General features: G+C 42.1%; 1 protein-coding gene across 1 annotated transcript in view; it reads right to left on the bottom strand.

Annotated features, from left to right (window-relative positions):
* pkn1a (protein kinase N1a) overlaps positions 1 to 18,547 on the bottom strand; it is a 255,923-nt gene that overhangs the window by 13,560 nt on the left and 223,816 nt on the right. Inside the window, exons 21-22 of the mRNA XM_048617854.1 lie at positions 9,602 to 9,709; positions 7,716 to 7,796 (exon numbers count right to left, since the gene is read on the bottom strand). Of these exons, the coding sequence (XP_048473811.1) occupies positions 7,716 to 7,796; positions 9,602 to 9,709 (189 nt within the window). The remainder of the gene's footprint in view (positions 1 to 7,715; positions 7,797 to 9,601; positions 9,710 to 18,547) is intronic.

Raw genomic sequence — 18,547 nt, 5'->3', positions numbered from 1 at the left:
GGGGTACAATTCTAAAGCAGGTGAAGCAGCACAGGAACATAGCATACATGTGCAGGAAAGATGGAAAGGGCAATAAATAAAGCATACGGTGTTTTCAGCTTTATTAAAAGGGTATAAAGTACAAGGAAGTGATGTTGAACTTGTACAAGGCATTTATTAGACTTCAGATAGAGTATTGAGTATAGTCATAGGCACCATATTCCAGGAAAGATGCAAATAAACTGGAGAGAATGCAAAAGCAATTTACTAGCATGTTCCCAGAAATGAGAAGCTTCATTGATGACGATAGATTGAAGACGTTGGGACTGTTTTCCCTGGAGGGAAGGCGGCTGAGAGGTTTACAAAATCCATTGAGGTTTACAAAATCATGAGTAACTGGACAGAATAGATATAAGGAGAAACTGCTTTTGCTTGTAAAAGAAACAAGAAGAAGAGGGAATGGATTTAGAGGGAATGGATTTAAAGTGATGTAGCAGCCTTTATCGTTTGCTTTGAGAAACTGGTTCAGCAGATGGACTGGCCAGAGACTGTGTGGGTAATATTAATTCAGACCAGGTTGGTAGGCAGGGCTAGTGAGATGTTTGCAGCACCGTCAGATGAAGTGTCAAGAGATTATGAAGTAAAACAGGCTATTTTGAGTGCCTACAAATTGGTACCAGAAGCATAGACAACAGTTCAGATACATAAAGAAGGAACTAGTTTGGATTTATGTCAAGTTTGAAAGAATTAAACATAGCAATTTCGATAGATGCGTGAGAGCATTAAAGACAGAAAAGACACGAGGCTCTTAGAGAGATTATTTTGCTGGAGGAGCTTAAAAACCTACTTCCAGAAATGATAAGAACTCATGTTGAGGAACAGAAAGTTCAAACAGTGAAATGAGCTGCACAGATGGCGGATGAATACGCATTAGTGCACAAATAGAAATTTAGCTACCGACAGCAATTTCATTCCGTGAGGGATAGAAATTGGGAAGAAGGGACAGGCTTCAATGAAAAACAAAAAGAAGATCACACTAGAAACAGTTTACCACAGGTGTAAAAAGAAACTCAAGAGAATGAAAATGAGGTGAAAGGCCTCAGGTGTTTTCACTATAATGGTGTGGGACACAAAGTCAAAGTCACAGTGCTGGTGGTTTAAGAAAAGCATTGGAAAAAGGATCTGGTAAAAGAGGCTAAACCAGTGGGATTAGTTCAGGTAGTGAATGAAATCCTAAAGGAAGTTGAGGAGCTGCAGGAAAATGTACAGCCTAGTCACGGGCTGGATAGTGAGCTGGTGCCCGATCTCTACAAAGACTTCACTGCTGTGGATAAGGTTTACTCAGAAAGAACAGGGGAGAAGGTTAAAAAGTTAAAATATTGAGTAATACGGGAGCTAACCAGTATCTAATAGTAAGAGATGAAAGTATTTGAACTCCTTCTGAAATGTTACCTCAGAGGGTGGTAATCTGTGGAATAAATGAAGAGAGATTTAGCTTTCCCCTGTGTAAGATCATGTTGGAAAGTCCAATCAAAACTGGGAAGTAACAGTGGGAGTGAATGAAAGAGTGTCTATTCCAGGAATACGTTTTGTTATTGGAAACGATCTGGCTGGATCAAAGGTGGGAGTGACGACCCTTGCAGTGGAGAAGACTAAGGAAGTCCAGGGAACTGAGAAGTTGAAGGAAAAATATCCTGGGATTTTTCTGGACTGTGTGGTAACAAGATCCCACAGTCATAAGTTACTGCTAGAAGGAAAACCCAAAGAGAGAGAAGAAGGACTTGAGGTTCAGTTAAATGACACCCTGTCTGATGAAATGGTAAAAGAAAAACCTGAATAGATAGAGGATCAGGCAGAGATATTTAGTTCTGAAAGACTAATGGACTTACAACAAAAAGATGAGACAATAAAAGATTTCTATCATAAAGCCTACTTGGAAAAGGAATCAGAATGTATTCCCGAGCGTTATTATCTTAAGGATAGAATCCTAAGCCGAAAATGGAGACTGTGGTAAGTTAGTGCAGAGGAGAAATGGGCAGAAGTGCACCAGATTGTGTTGCTGATAGCATACTGACAGGGAGTATTGCAGGTAGCACATGGATTACCTGTAGGTCTTCATCTAGGAGTGAGGAAGATTCCGGCTAAGATACAGAAGCATTCCTATTGGCCTGGATTACATAAAGATGTGGCTGAATTTTGTCGTACCTTCATTATGCGTCAAACGGTAGGTAAATCAAAGTGAGTAATAAAACCAGCGCCTTTGATGCCAATTCCCGCATTTGAAGAACCTTTCACCCAGGTTATGGTTGATTGTGTAAGTCCCCACCCTAAAACCAAAAGTGAGAACCAGTATTTGCTAATCCTATTGGAGGTGTTTACCAGATTTCTGGAAGCAATTCCATTACGGAATGTTAAGGTAAAATAGGTTATGGAGGAGTTGCTTGCTTTCTTTGCCTGTTATGGACTACCCAGGGATATTCAATCAGACCAAGGGTCCAATTTTACTGCTGAACTATTTGAGGTGGTCATGGATAGTTTAAGCATCCAACACTTCATATCAAGTGCGCACCATCCTAAATCCCAGGGAGCACTGGAAAGGTGGTATCAGACCCTGAAGAACATGCTGAGGGCTTAAAGCCTGGGTTACCCAAATGACTGGGGTAAAGGTATCCCACTTATATTGTTTGCCATTAGAGATACCCCAAATGAATTGACTCAGTTTACTCTATTTGGGTTGATATTCAGACACGAGGCAAGAGGGCCTTTAAAATTAATTAAGGCAAAGGTGATAGGTCCAAAGTCGGAGATCTCACAGTTGGATTATGTATCTGAGGTGACAGAAAGATTAAACAGAATAGGTAAATTAGCTAGACAACACTTTAGGTGACACAGCATCTAATGAAGCAAGAAGCAGACAAGAAATCTAAAATTTGTACGTTTGCCCAAGGTGATAAAGTATTGGTGCTGTTACCAGTGGTAGGAGATATCTTCACAGCAAGGTTTAGTGGTCCCTATCAGATTGAGAAGAAGTTGAGTCAGGCGAATTATCTGGTAAAGATGCCAGATGGGAAAAAAACTTTATCAGGTATGTCATGTGAATATGCTAAAATCTTACTATGACAGGGACAGGGAACTGGAGAAACAGGCATTAGTTACTGCCCCTCAGAGTGCGGAATCAAATCCAGATGATTTGGGTTTTAATGTCATTCTGCCTGCAAAAAAGATCCTGAGCTTCCAGTTGCCTGCCACTTTAACACACCACCCTGTTCCCTGGCCAACATCTCTGTCTCTGGCTTGCTGAAATGTTCCAGCGAAGCTCAGCACAAACTGGAAGAACAACATCTCATTTTTCGCTTGGGGACCCTGCAACCCTCCAGGCTCAATATTAACATTAACTGCTATTCACCCTCCTAGCAAGATCATGATCAACTCCTTTGTCTGTCCAACCATCCAACTGTTCCTCTCTCTCTCTTTGGGCTCTATCCCCACCTATCGTTTACTGTTTACCCCCTTCACCCACCCTATCTTCTGCATATAAACTGACTTTTTCCTAGCCACCATCAGTTCTGAGGAAGGGTCACTGGACCCGAAAACGTTAACTCTGATTTTCCTTTACACATGCTGCCAGACTTGCTGAGCTTTCCCAGCAACATTTGTTTCTGTTCTACATGCTGAGGGAGTCTGTTTCACAACTTGATTGCATTGGAAGTGACGAAGGCAGTGGATGTTGTCTACGTGGACTTTACTAAAGCATTTGACAAGGTCCCTCATGAATGAGAAGCTCAAATCACATGATCACCTGGCAAGTTGGAAATAAAATTGGCTCGGTCATAGAAGACAGAGGGTAGTTATGGAGAGGCAGTTTCCTAACTGGAGGTCTGTGATCAGTGATGTTCCACAAGGAACACTGTTAGGACCTTTGTTGCATGCGATACACATTAATGATCTGGACGAAAATGTCAGTGGTCTGATTGCAAAGTTTGCAAATGACACGAATTGTGGATAGTGAGGAAGAATATGAAAGGATGCAGCATGATACAGATAAGCTCGAAGTTTGGCGGAGAAATAGCAGATGGAATTTAATCCAGACAAGTGTGATATAATTCATTTTGGGAGGTCAAATGCAAGAGGAGACTACATTGTAAATGGCTGGACGGTTAGGAGTACTGATATACAGAGGGATTTTGGGGGACCAAGTCATTAGTTCCCAAAATTTACAGCACAATTGGATGAGGTGATTAAGAAGGCGTACAACAGGCTTGCCTTCATTGGTTAGAGCACAGAGTCCAAAAGTTGGAAAGTCATGTTGTAACAATGTAAGACTTTGTTCAGGCCATATTTAGAGTGTTGCATGCAGTTCTGGTCACCCACACTAGAGGAAGAATTTAGAGGCTTTGGAGAAGGAGCAGGGAATGGATGCTCCCATGTTTGATCTCTCCACCCTCTCTCTTCATGGCCATACTCGTTAGTGTGCATGCTCTGTGGTGTCAGCAAATGCAGCTAAACAACAAAGAACATGTAAACTCAGATTGGAGCTCCATATTCCAGTAGGTTTGCAATGAATCACGCATGCAACATATTCCAAAGCTGACGACTCTCTGAAAACTCTCACCTGCTATCTAATCTAATACCCTGAATATAAAATCTTAATTTGCTCGTCATTCAGCTAATTCTAGGAACAAATAAGCACAGATAGATTCTATTTGTTTTCATTATTTACAGATGTCAAATGTTGCAGAATTCACAACTGGCCAATTGTGCCATTTTATAAAATATCATCATTACTTTCCACTCGTTTAAATGCTTTTCCAAAAGCCTCTGAATCTCTTACTGTGGTAACTAAGGGTCTTTAAGAAGCAAGTTTTTGTAACTTCCTTCCCGATAAATTGGTGGAAGTAGAGTCTCTGAATGTTTTTAAGGCAGAGGTAGATAGATTCTCGTTAAGGTGAGAGGTTATGATGAGCATGAGGTTAGGTGGGCATGTGGTTTGGAGGTTCAATCAGACCAGCTACAATCTTATTAAATGTCAGAAAAGGCCCAAAGGGGTTGATCGTCTACTATTGCTCCTTAATTCTATTTTTAAATCAAGCTTGTCACGAGATCCTTTTGAACACCTCTATACCAACCACGCATTGGATGAAGGTACAAAAATCAGATGGTATTTTAGCTGAGGCCACACAAAGACTCTGCATATGGAAAACACTACTATTTCTTACCCTAATTTGGATTAAACTGCTATACAGTATCTCAATGTTCTTAGCTCTACTAATAGGTCAAGCAGATCATCTCAATGTAAGTTCATGATTTGGGGGCTATCTGGGGATCTGAGGGAGGTGTAGTTGGAAGTGAGATAAGTATGGGGTTAAAAAAAAATGGGGTTGGGGCAGCATACTGGCTCAATTGTTAATGCCTCACAATGCCTGGGACCCAGGTTCAATTCAATTCAATACACTCAGGTGTCTAAGGAGTTTGCATATTCTCTCTTTGCCTGTGTGGGTTTCCTCCAGGTGCTCTGATTTCCTTTCACAGTACAAAGATGCACAGGCTAGGTGGATTCCCCATGCTAAATTAGATCGTAGAATCCCTGCAGTGTGGAAACAGGCCCTTCGGCCCAACAAGTCCACACTGACCCTTGGAGCATCCCACCCAGACCCAGCCCCCTATAACCCACCTAAGCTACACATCCCTGAACACAGCCAGCAACTTAGCATAGCCAATCCACCTAGCCTGCACATCTTTGGACTGTGGGAGGAAACTCACACAGACATGGGGAGAATGTGCAAACTCCACACAGACACTCGCCTGAGCTTGGAATCGAACCTGGGTCTCTGGCGCTGTGACGCAGCAGTACTAACCCATAACCGTGCCGCCCATAAATTGCCCATAATATCCAGGGATGTGTTGGCTAGGTGGATTAGCCATGGTAAATGCAGGGTTACAGGGATAGGGTACAGGGTGGGATGCTCTTCGGAGGATTGGTGCGGATTTGATGTGCCAAATGGCCTGCTTCCACATTGTAGGGATTCTATGAATAGCCATGGGGCTTTACAGCCTTCAATACTCCCTTCCATCCACAGCTGAAAAGCGGAAGACTTTGAGAATCAATGGAGATTCCTGCTCCTGCAGAGTGGTATGAAGATCCAGATCTGCATTGTAGTACCAACTAGCTCAGTGAAATCACATGAAGAGATAAACAAAGAGTTATCTTTTTTAAAATCTGGTCAGGTTGATTTGAAGGCTACAAAATTACCAAATGTAACAGGTATAAATAGTTGCTCTGGGACTTGGCAGGGGCAGGGATGTTGACAGAAGATAAGATAACATAAGAAAATAAGATAAGAGGATAAGGTACTGGCATGGATAAAGGATTGACTGACCAGCTGATGACACAGAGTGGGGATGAAGGGGTCTTTTTCAGAGTGGCAGCCGGTGACGAGTGGCGTTCCACAGAGGTCAGTATTGGGAACACAACTATTCATTTTATACATCAATGATCTGGACAAAAGTACCAAGGGCATTGTTGCTAAGTTTGCATGTGATATAAAGATAGGTGGAGCAACAGGTATCATAGATCATAGTCTCATAGAATCCCCACAGTGTGGAAACAGGCCCTTCGGCCCAACAAGTCCACACCGACCCTCAGAGCATCCCACCCAGACCTATCCCCCTTTAACCCCACTAATCTACATATCCCTGAACATTACAGGCAATTTAGCATGGCCAGGCCACCTAGCCTGCACATCTTTGGACTGTGGGAGGAAACCCACGCAGACACGGGGAGAACATGCAAACTCCACACAAGACAGTCACCTGAGGGTGGAACTGAACCCGGATCCCTGGCATTGTGAGGCAGCAGTGCTAACCACTGAGCCACTGTGCCGCCCCAGGTAGTGTTGAGGAGTGGGGAGGCTGCAGAAAGACTTGGACAGGCTAGGAGAGTGGGTAAAGAAGTGGAAAATGGAAGATAACACGGGAAAGTATGAAGGTATACACTTCGGTAGGACGAATAGAGGTATAGACTATTTTCAAAATAGAGAAAAACTTTAGAAATCCGAAGTGCAAAGGGACTTAGGCGTCCTAGTTCAGGATTCTCTGAAGGTTAACATGCAGGTTCAGTTGGCAGTTAGGAAGGCAAATGCAATGTTAGCATTCATTTCAAGAGGGCTAGAATACAAGAGCAGGGATTTACTACTGAGGCTGATCAGAGCGCACTTGGAATACGGTGAGTGGTTTTGGCCCCATATCTAAGGAAAAATATGCTGGGGGTGAAGGACTTGTCATTTGAGCAGCGGATGAGGACTCTGGGTCTGTACTCAATGGAGTTTAGAAGGATGAGGGGTATCTCATTGAAACTTACAGAATGCTAAGAGGCCTGGATAGAATGGATAGGGAGAAGATGTTTCCACTAGTAGGAGAGATTATGACCCAAGGGCACAGGCTCGATGGTAAGGGATGACCACTTGGAACGGAGATGAGGAGGAATTTCTTCGCAGTGTGGTGAATCTGTGAAACTCACTGCCACAAGACAGCTTTTGAGGACAAATCATTAAGTGTCATTAAGACAGAGATAGATTGGGTCTTGATTAGTAAGAGGATCAAGGAATATGGGAGAAGGCAGGGGAACTGGGTTGAGAATCATAGCCATGATCAAAAGGCAGAGCAAACCAATGGGCCAAATGGCCTAATTCTGCTTCTATATCTTATGGTCTTAAGTACAGCTTGATCTGGTCACTCACCCTGAAGAATGGCTGCTTCTTCACTTCTTCTGCATCGCGTTCACTGGATCCCAACCGGCGCTCAGGATTCCTTCGTAACAACTAGACATCAATAAAACCTTCATTATCATTTGGTCACTTGACATATGCTACAATATCACAACATCCCATCTGAATGAGTTTTAAGTTATGCATGTACAAAACAAAGGTAAGGGTATTGGCAGGAGAGATGAGCATGTGCTCTGCACCACTAAAGCAGCCTCTGCTGTTAGACCACATCTAACATCCTTGTTTGTGGGATGGAGAGGGAGTGCATGTTAGGTGTCTACGGAGGTGCAGTTTCTGGTTGATGTGATAAGTTGAAGGGCCAAGTTAACGATTGCCCAGAGGAAACTAGGCTTTCAATGGTCCAACTTTATCTGGGTAGCTACTTACTTAACGTCAATAGTTCTCACTGAATTCTCCAATTTAAATGGAAACTCAGAGGGTTCTAGGCACAGAGTATTACCCACCAGAATCTAAAAAGTTCCCAGGCAATTCCCTCAGAGTCTGCTTTGTCTGGGATTCTAAACGGTCTCAATTTGCAATTCCCATCTCCGCTACAGAAACATCTGGCCATCGGAAAATTTGGGCCTATTAAACAGTGTTAACAGTCCAGATTTTCAGTTAGTGTATCAACACTCACCACAGAGCTTGAAGACAGCTGTCCGTCCACAGAGATCTCAAGATGTGGGTAGATCCCTTTCCTGACATTAATTTGATATTGACCCCAGCTGTAGAGAATCTCCAGCACCCAGCAACAGTGAAGTCATCAAACAGGCTAAGCATCCAATTGGAAACATTCAATGGGATGGCATGGTGGCTCAGCGGTCAGCATTGCTGCCTCACAGCAATGAACCCGGGTTTGATTCCACCCTTGGGTGAATGTCTGTGTGGAGTTTGCACATTCTCCCCATATGTACGTGGGTTTCCTCCAAGTGGTCCGGTTTCATCCCACCGTCCAAAGATGTGCAGATTATGTGGATTGGCTCTGCTAAATTGCCCATTGTGCCTGGTGATGTAGCAGTAGGTTAGGTGAACCAGTCATTGGATATGCAGGGTTACAGGAATAGGGTAAGGGGGTGGGTCTACTCTTCCGAGGGTCGGTGTGGACTTGATGAGCTGAATGGCCTGCTTCCACATTTTGGCCCAAAATCTCTTTGTTCCTGAACTCTGTGAAGATAAGTGGGAGTAGGTATGTGGCTTTGCCAGAGTAATGGGAATATCAACGGTGCAGTAAACCATTCTCAGGTCTTAAAAGAAGTGGCAGCAGTGATAGTGGATCCATTGGTTATAATATTCTAAAATTCTGGGGATTCTAGAAAGATGCCAGTGGATTAGAAAAATGCTAATGCTAATTCATAAAGGGAGGGGGGCAGAAAGTAGGAAAATCACATCAATTCAAGCAATTTTTGAGAGTACCTTCTGCAAGACCTTTAACAATATGGACTGTGGAGGATCAGGAAATCACTATTGGGAAATGGATTTCTATCTAACTGCACATATGCTGATGTCAGAATATACTGTCATTTTTCAGAATAATGATGATCAACTCTGATCTGGGCCATTAAATCTGTTATTGCTCACCTGTGCACACTCAGCAACCTTGCTCCCTCACTGGAATCATGCCATTAATTCCATTACCGTTTTGTTTCTTTCTCTGCCTTTATAAACCTTCTCAGAACCTATATTTTTGACTACCCTTTCAGTCACACCTTCTCATGGTACTCCTGTCAGTTTCCCTATCCATGTCACTTGATTTTCAATCTTCAGTCTCTGTCTCTTTTCCTCATAGCATTGCCTTAGTGCATCCTCTTGGTTAAGGCTTTCAATGAATGGAGAGATGATTGGGGAAACTAATCCTTTACCCTTCTCATTACAGCGATGGCCTCAGTAGACAGGAATCGTGGGTATCGAACCTCATCATTGACAATACTGTCAAACACTTCCTCCTCATCATCCCCTGGAAATGGAGACTGCAAGACAAACAATGAAAACTCGATCAGTGTCAAACTCCAGATACAATTACCTTTAAATTGCATAACTGAAATCTTGCTAATGTTGTACGATATTGTTCCCTCCTTTGATATTGAGCATAGCATTTTGGACTGAGCTCATGTAGTTCTTGGAGAAAGAAGATAACGACAACATAGGCTGGAGAAAGGAGGTTCTGCATAGTCAGTATGTGGAGCTAGGTGCTAAATTAGGAAGCGCAAACTCAAAGGTCATAATTTCCGCACTATTACTTTAGCTACATGAAAACTAGCATACAACAAAATTAGATGAGAGAAATGAACAGGTGACTGGGGTGGGAGTGGGAGAAATGGATTGGACACTGGCACCAGTGCCAATGAAAGGGAGATCTGGACAGATGGGATGGTTTTGCCTGAGCCGTGCTGGAGCTAGTGTTCTTGCCAACCGCGTAATTATGGAAGCAGAGAGGATCTTAACTTAATAGCAGGGGCAAGAGATCAAGATTGGGAAGATGTTATAAATCAAAGAGTTAAGGCCCAAGAGAAAGCTATTGACACGAGAACAGACTGTTACAGGATGGGATGGAGAGTATGAATTGAAGAGTCAACTAACAGATGTACAAAGGGAGTAAAAGGATAAAGCTAAAAGGTTCTGTGTTTGAATGCACACAATATTTGAAATAAAACAGATGGACTGAGAGTGTAGAATGAATAAGTATAATCTGTTATCCAATACAGAGGTATGGCTGCAGAATTATATGAATTGGGACCTGAATCTTGAAGGATCCTGTCATTCGTTAATGACCTGTAAAGTAGGAAAAGATGGCTCTGTTAGTTAATGATTGTATTAGCAGAATAGAGATAGATGAGGGGAGGTTTTGTCTCACAAAATTGATTTTTTTGAGGAAGTGATGAAGATGATTGATGAACGTAGGCAACACTTGGATACCAGAAAGTTTCATAGCATCAGGTCAAATCTCCTGCTGATTATTAACTCCTGCTCTGCTTAGCTAATGTGTCAGAGATAGTCCATATTGAACACCACATGAAGTATGGAGGGCAGTAAAGACAGAGAATATAATCTGGGTGGGGGACTTCAATGTCCATCAAAGGGTGGCTCAGGAGCACAATACTGGGCAAGCAGGCCAAGTGCTCAAGGACATAGCTGCTAGATAGGGTCTGCAACAGTTGATGAAAGAACCAACACAGGGGTACAGCCGTGTCCTCAATCTCCAGTCGTAAATGTATCTGTCTAAAATAATACCGGTCTGTGTGACTACTGCATTAGTGCCCATGAAGATGTAGTCCCATCTTCACTTTAAGAATACCCTCCATCGTGATGTGTGGCACTACCACCATGCCAAATAGGATAAATCAGAACTGATCTAGAAGGGAAAACTATGGGGGAGCTGTGGGCCATCAACAGCAACAGAATTGTTGTCCAACACAATCTGCAACCTCCTGGCCTAACATATCTCCAATTCTACCATTATCATCAAGCCAGGCAAAACAAGGTTCAATGAGGAGGGTAAAAGGGCATGTCAGGAAAAGCACTAAATGCACCAGAAAATAGGGCCCCAACTTTGTAAAGCTACATGCTGTAGTACACATAGCACGTAAGGATATTGAACAGCAGACCTTGCACAGTGAAGACACAATCAAATAATAAAGGTTTATTACAGTACAGTCCTACCAGAATTTAGGGCTGCTCTCTCATTATGGAGAGACGAATGGTGATGGCTTAACCCCAGGGTCACTACGCTTAAAGCCAGGGGAGACGTTGAGAAAGACAGTCTTTTATAGTAACCTCAGCCAGTATGGAAATTGAACCCATGCTGTTGGCATGGCTCTGCATCACAAACCAGCCATCCAGCGAACTGAGCTATCAGATAAACTACTGGGTCAGAACAAAGCTCTGGGCTCTGAAGGGCAACGCTATGAAGCGAGATTACATAAACTGGCATTGTATTGTCTAGGTCTTGGGATGTCAAGGAGTAATTTGAAGTTTTCAAGATATTAAGGGAACAATTAGTTTCTGTGTACCTACCCTATTTTTTCTGGTTGCAATGTTTAGGAGTACAATGCAGGGTCTAAAGATTTGAATCAAATCTTTCAGGAGTGCAACAGGAAAATAGTATTTCAATCAAAGGCTAACAGAAATGTTAAAATTAAAATGGAGGATGACAGATTTTATGAGAAAAAGGTAATATGAGACAGAAACGGGTATTGCTAGAACCTTTGCTGTTTTTCTTTTTTTTTATTATTTTTGCTTGAAAATGTGAGCTGATAGTTTAAAGTGACCTTTGTGTGCATTAGTTTGTTTTAACAAAAAAAAGGGAGACGAAACAAACTGATAGGACCTGGCCTATAAGTCAATTACAGGTTGGTAAGAACACTCTAGATGTTTTGGTTCCAGAAATGCTTATGCTGTAATGTTGGTAGACATTCAGATGTTAACAGGGGCCATCACAGGGAGAACGGTGCTAACAAGTCTAACAATGGGTGTGTTGGGGAAAAAAATCAGAGAAGGACAGAAGGTGGAACTTTGTTCTTGTCAGAAGTATCATGTGGGTGAAAGCTATGGGGTAGAGGTTTGATTGCTCCAATGTTATCCTCCCATGGTCAGCTCATTGAAAATTTAGGGAATAGAATCTCAATTATAAGAATTAAATGGATATTCCTTGGAACCTATTGGAAGCACTCACCAGTTTCTTCAGAAATCAAGCAAAATTCAACCCCATATGCTTGTAATATCACGAAAACTGCTTAAGTTAACTGACAAGTTACATCTGTTATTTTTCTTTTAGTTTGTCCCTTAACTGTAACTGTCTACATCTATGTGAGAGTGGGAGCTAGAACCAAAGAAGATTGGGTTTAAATCATAGACATTAATTAGATTACTTTGTTGTTTAATCTTGCTCAGCTAAAGCTACTGTATTAATAATAAATCATTAATTCTTTTATTTAAGCTATAAACTTGCTGTCTAAGATCAGTTTTTAAGAAGTCTGGTTAGAAACCACTGGATCAATTTTTGGTCATAGAATGCTTTAATTTGCTGTGTTGCGAATACAGGGATAGGGAGGCTGATTTAAGCTGTCTGTCTCTATACTGCAACAATACAAAGAGTGAAGTCACAGATCAGCCATGATTTCATTGAATGGTGGTACAGGCTTGTGGCCACTTCTTCCCACACTGTACTGTCACATGCAGTCATGAATGGTGTTTGGGAAATGATGAGGGAGTCCAGTACCCAAATGAAAAATACAAGGTCGGAGAATCTGCACTGATTTTCTGTGGGAGCATTTGCAACTCCTCAGATATGGGCATGTAGCCCATGTCTATAGCCAGCAAAATCCAGTCTTAGGCTGATAAGTGGCAAGTAACATTCATGCTGCACAATTACGAGGCAATGGCCATCTCCAACAAGGGAGAATCCAACCTCATCCCTTTGATATTTAATGGCATTACCATCTCTGAATCCACCACTATTCACATCCTGAAGGCTAGCATTGACAAGGCACTAAATTGGACCAGACAAATAAATACTACAGCTGCAAGAGGAGACTTTGTTGGGGACAACTAATGCATCACCTGACTCTTCAAAGTCTGGTGATACACTATCTGGATTGTGGAAATTTATCATTATTCCATGCACTGTAGTCATTGCTAAGTTGGCAGCATGATCACTTCTGAATCAGAATATTGTGGGTTCAAGTCTTATTCGAGGACTGGAGTTCATTCATCAAGGGTGACACCCCTGAACTGTGCTGAGGGAGTGATGCCGTGTCAGGAATGCCATCCTTCTGATGAGATATTAAATCATGTTTTTGTCTAACCTCTCAAATAGATGTAAAAGATCCAGGGACGAAAAAAAGGGAGTGCGCTCCAGTTTTCTGGCCAACATGTATTCTTCAACCACCAATAAAAAGGCTGATCCCGCTTATTATCACATTGATGGCAGTGGGAACTTGCTGAGTACAAACTGGCTGCTGCCGTTTCCAACATTATGAGTATCGAAAGTACTTCACTGATTGAAGCAGCTACTGAAAACTTAGGGAGAGGTACTCTATGAGAAGTGTGGCCAAAAAAGTTACTATATAAATAAGACCTTTGCTGTGGTTGGTTTGCTTGCCGAGCTGGTTCGTTAGTTCGCAGACGTTTCATTACTGCCTCCGATGAAGCGCTGTTGTGTTTTCCCGCCTGGTATTTAAACTTTGGAGTCTGTTGGAATTGGTTATCTCATTTCCGGTTTTTCTTCGCAGTGGTGTATACATAGGGTCTATTTCTATGTGTTTATTGATGGCCTTCTTGGTGGAGAACAAAGCCTCTAGAAATTCCCATGCTTGTCTCTGTTAGGCCTGTCCTAGGATCCTGAAGTTGCCCCAATCGAACTGGTGGTTCTCCTTATCCGTGTGAATGGAGACGAGTGAGTAGGGCGTATTGTATCTTCCAACAACTGGAAGTAACTCGTCACGTTACCATATATCAAAAACATATCTGAACTGACCACAAGACTCCTACGACCATTGGGCATCAGAGTGGCACACAAACCTATGTCAACCCTACACCAACTGCTAACTCGAATCGAAGACCCCTTACCCACTATGGACAGAACCAACATGATGTACAAGATCCCATGCAAAGACTGCAACAGACATTACATTGGATAGACAGGAAGGAAACTGGCCACAAGAATACATGAACATCAATTAGCAACAAAAAGACATGACCAATACTCACTCGTCTCCATTCACACGGATAAGGAGAACCACCAGGTCTAGAGGTTAGGTTCTCCACCAAGAAGGCCATCAATAAACACATAGAAATAGACCCTATGTATACACCACTGCGAAGAAAAACCGGAAATGAGATAACCAATTCCAATGGACCCCAGAGTTTAAATACCAGGCGGGAAAACACAACAGCGCTTCATCAGAGACTGCACTGATGATGTTACCCAACAGGGTAATGAAATGTCTGCGAACTAACGAACCAGCTCGGTGAGCGAACCAAACACAACATCCACAACCCAAGCTACAAATCTACTCAAGAACCTTATAAGACCTTTCTTTGACTTGGTGGCAATCAAAGGACAAGTCCTGGCACCTGCTCCCTAAGTGTTGGTGCACCTATCCCCATGGACTACAGCAGTTTGAGAAGATGGCTCATCGTCACCTTCTCCAGGGCAATTACGGATGGGCAAAAAATGTTGGTCCAGTATGTGTCACTCATATCCTGTGAACAAGTACGTTAAAAAAAAAAATCAGGCAATACTTTCCAAATCATAACTTCTTGTATATAATAATAAATTTCTCTTCATCTTGCCTTTGGTTATTTTGCTAACTACCATAAATTTGAGTCCCCAGGTCGTTGACACTTTTGCCTGTGGAAACAGTTTCTTCCTATTTTCTTGATTAAAAGCTTCATGATTTTATTCACCTGTATTAAGTTTCTCATTTAAAGAATGCATTCTTTCTATGTATCTCAACTCCTGCATTCCTGGAATCAGTCTCGGGAACTTTCTTTGCACCCTCAACATCCTTCCTGCACTACTAGTAAGGCCAACATACAGCTTTAAGTCAACCTAAAAAGGCGGCACATTACCCGAGGCAATGAAGTCGAAGGTGCTCTCACATTCCAGACTTGTACTTTAGGTGATTAGATTAGACTAGAATAGATTTTATTGTCATGTGTACCCAAATACAAGAGTACAGAAGTACAGTGAAAAGCTTTTAGATTAAGGGCTGTCACTTACTGCCAAGGTCCCAGCCTCTGACCTGTCTTTGACACAACTCATCTCTTTTTTCATTTGTTTATGGATTAGGGGTGGACATGGGAGGGGATTGGTTGCTGGCTGGGCCACCATTTATTGATCATCCCTAACTGCCCAGAGGGACATGGATGCAGAATCACACACAGGTCAGACCAGTTAAGGATGACAGGTTTTTGTCCCTAAGGGACATTACTGAATCAGATGGGTTTTTTTGCGACAATCAACAGTGGTTACACTGTCCTCACTGGCTAGCTTTTTTATTCCAGATTTTTATTCAATTCAAGTATCACTGTCTGCCATAGTGGGATTCAAACCCATATCCTCAGAACATTAACATGCAATTCTGGATTACTAATCCAGTGATATTATCACTACACCGCCACTTCCTCCGTTTTCACATTTATTACAGTGGTTATTTATTGCTGTCAACACCAGTGCCAAGCAAAGTTAAATTACATTTAATCCGGGCCCTTTTCTCAGTTAGCAGGGACAAATCATTACCTGAGGGGCTATGAATTGTACTAAACATTGCTGGATTAGACAGTGAACAGCCTCATGTCTGATTTGGGGACATCACTGAAGGAAGGTCAGTTCGAAGACACCTGCGGTGAATATCTGCGTAAGTGTACTGAAGCAGTAATACTTAGTTGGACAATTTATAACACTAGCCACTAAATCTACATTTTGTTGATGGTCATAGTGAAATTCTGCCTCAATATCACAGAAGAAGACACACATCTTTACTTGGGCATTTACAAGTCTAGATTGAGGCTGAAAAGAAGTCTGGCAGAACCCAAAAATTGAGCACAGGGAGTAAGCTGATACTACTGAAATTGGCCAAGCCTCATTTTCCTGTGCTTTCATTTTATTTTAGTCACACAAGAAGATCCTAATTAGGGGGCTATTGCTGGGTGACAGAATTCAGCACCACAGCTGGGACGATCAGAATCTATAGCCTTATTTACAATGATGGAAACTGTGGGTAGAATGCCTGACATTTTAATTAAAGACACTTGTAACTAATAACGTTTGTCAACTGTATAGTTGAGGATGGTGAATTCTAAGATTGTAAAGATAAAGTTTTTTTAGATACTTTCTACAATGTGAATATAGCAAGAGATATGGGGATAGTACAGGAAAGATAGAGGATAGTTTGGATAGCTGTATGTCAGAGCAGGCTTGACGAGCTGAATGACTCACTTTTGCTCTTACGTTCATGGAGACTCCTGCTAGAGGCTTCATAACTTATTTTAAAGGATATGACCCAATGTTACAGAGCTTTGTTCTAGTCTGTTAGTTATGTGAGTGCTTAGTTTTGTTTATAGCTTTTAAAATGTTGAGGTCAACATGTTTCAGAGTGCAACTTTTAATATTAACCCACAGTCCACTGACACCAGGACATCAGAGTTCAGAGATAATAGGAACTGCAGATGCTGGAGAATCTGAGATAACAAGGTGTAGAGCTGGATGAACACAGCAGGCCAAGCAGCATCAGAGGAGCAGGAAAGCTGACATTTCGGGCCTAGACTGTTCTTCAGAAGATCAGTTCAGTTCAGCCTTGTGGAAGTGTAATCACAGTAGCATTGCAGTTCTGATCTCCGTGACTGGAGGGCAGAGGGTTGAATAACAGAGAACCAGAACTGGAGCCTGGTTGCCAGGATTCAGGAATACGGTTTTAATGTAACTGATGAATAGTAAGTTGGTGACAGAGTAGAAAGAAAAGGCTCAGGTTAATGGATGCTACTCAGATGAGAGAAAGGACTGAGGCAATGTGCTTCAGAACGTAGCTGGGTCTAACAAGGAGATCAAAACTTGGAATAGTGATCAAAATATTGCAATTTGCTGATGACACAATGGAGTGGGTTTGGCAAACTGCCAGAATGTAACCAGGCAAGTGAGCAGGTGCACAGGCAATTTGACATTTGCATGTGCTGAAAGGTAAGGAATGGGATTTATAATTAACATTGAAGTGTCCAAGAAACATTGAGAGGTTCAAATTCACACACGAAAGGAGATACAGCCATAAATGAGGGCCAAAAGGTTATCATATTTCATCAATTGGGTACTGAATACAACAGCAAAGGGGTAGCATCAAATTTGTAGAAGACATTTTGGGAATTATACCACAAAGCTGTAGAATACAGATCATGCAGAGGCCTATGTTTACATTTGGATTTTCCCTGCTGGAGCAGAGAAGGCCAAGAGATTTAATGGAGGTTTAAAATTATGTTGTGGAGATGCTGGTGTTGGACTGGGGTGGACAAGGTCAGAAATCACACAACACCAGGTTATGGTCCAACAGGTTTATTTGGAAACACAAGTTTTCAGAGCCTCAGTCCTCCTTTAGATGTTAATGAGAGAGGTAGTATCAGATACAGAATTTATATGTAAAATATCAAGGGTTCACACCATTGATGAGGATGTACCAAACAAACCTAAGATGCTGTTAAATCTTTAATCAGTTAGAAGGTTTTAATTGATTAATATGTATATGTAAATCTCCGAATTCAAGTCACAGTCTGAGAGAACTAAAGGTTTTATCAGTGTAAAGAAGAGGTGACATTTTAGGTCAGACAATGGATGTTAGGTATGAGATCTTGTTTAGAATCAGTTTGTGTTTTAGCTTGGAGTCAGACTGGTTTTATTTCTAAAGTAGGAATTTATAAAATGTCATATATTGACTGATTGTCTATAAATTGTGTGTTTTTTGAACAAAATAAAATGTCTCTGCAAATACAAATTCACCCCATAGATTCACGTGTGTGTGTGATGGGGTGGGGGGTGAGTGCGTAAGAGAGGGGGAGAGAGAGAATTGTGTGGGAGTGGCGGGGGGTAAGAGAGTGTGTGTGGGGAGAGAGAGCATATGAAATTGGGGGAGAGAGAATGTGGGAGAGTGGGGCGGGGTGTGTGTGAGAGAGGGGGAGAGAGAGAATGTGAGAGTGGGGGGGGTAAGAGAGTGTGTGTGGGGAGAGAGAGAGTGAGAGTGTGGGGGGGAGTGCAAAGAGATTGTGAGAGAGTGGGGTGGAGTGTGTGTGTGTGTGTGTGTGTGTGTGTGTGTGTGTGTGTG

Source organism: Rhincodon typus, chromosome 38 (genome assembly GCF_021869965.1).
Source record: "Rhincodon typus isolate 14 chromosome 38, sRhiTyp1.1, whole genome shotgun sequence".
Classification (NCBI taxonomy): domain Eukaryota; kingdom Metazoa; phylum Chordata; class Chondrichthyes; order Orectolobiformes; family Rhincodontidae; genus Rhincodon; species Rhincodon typus.
This window is presented reverse-complemented; position numbering and strand designations above follow the sequence as displayed.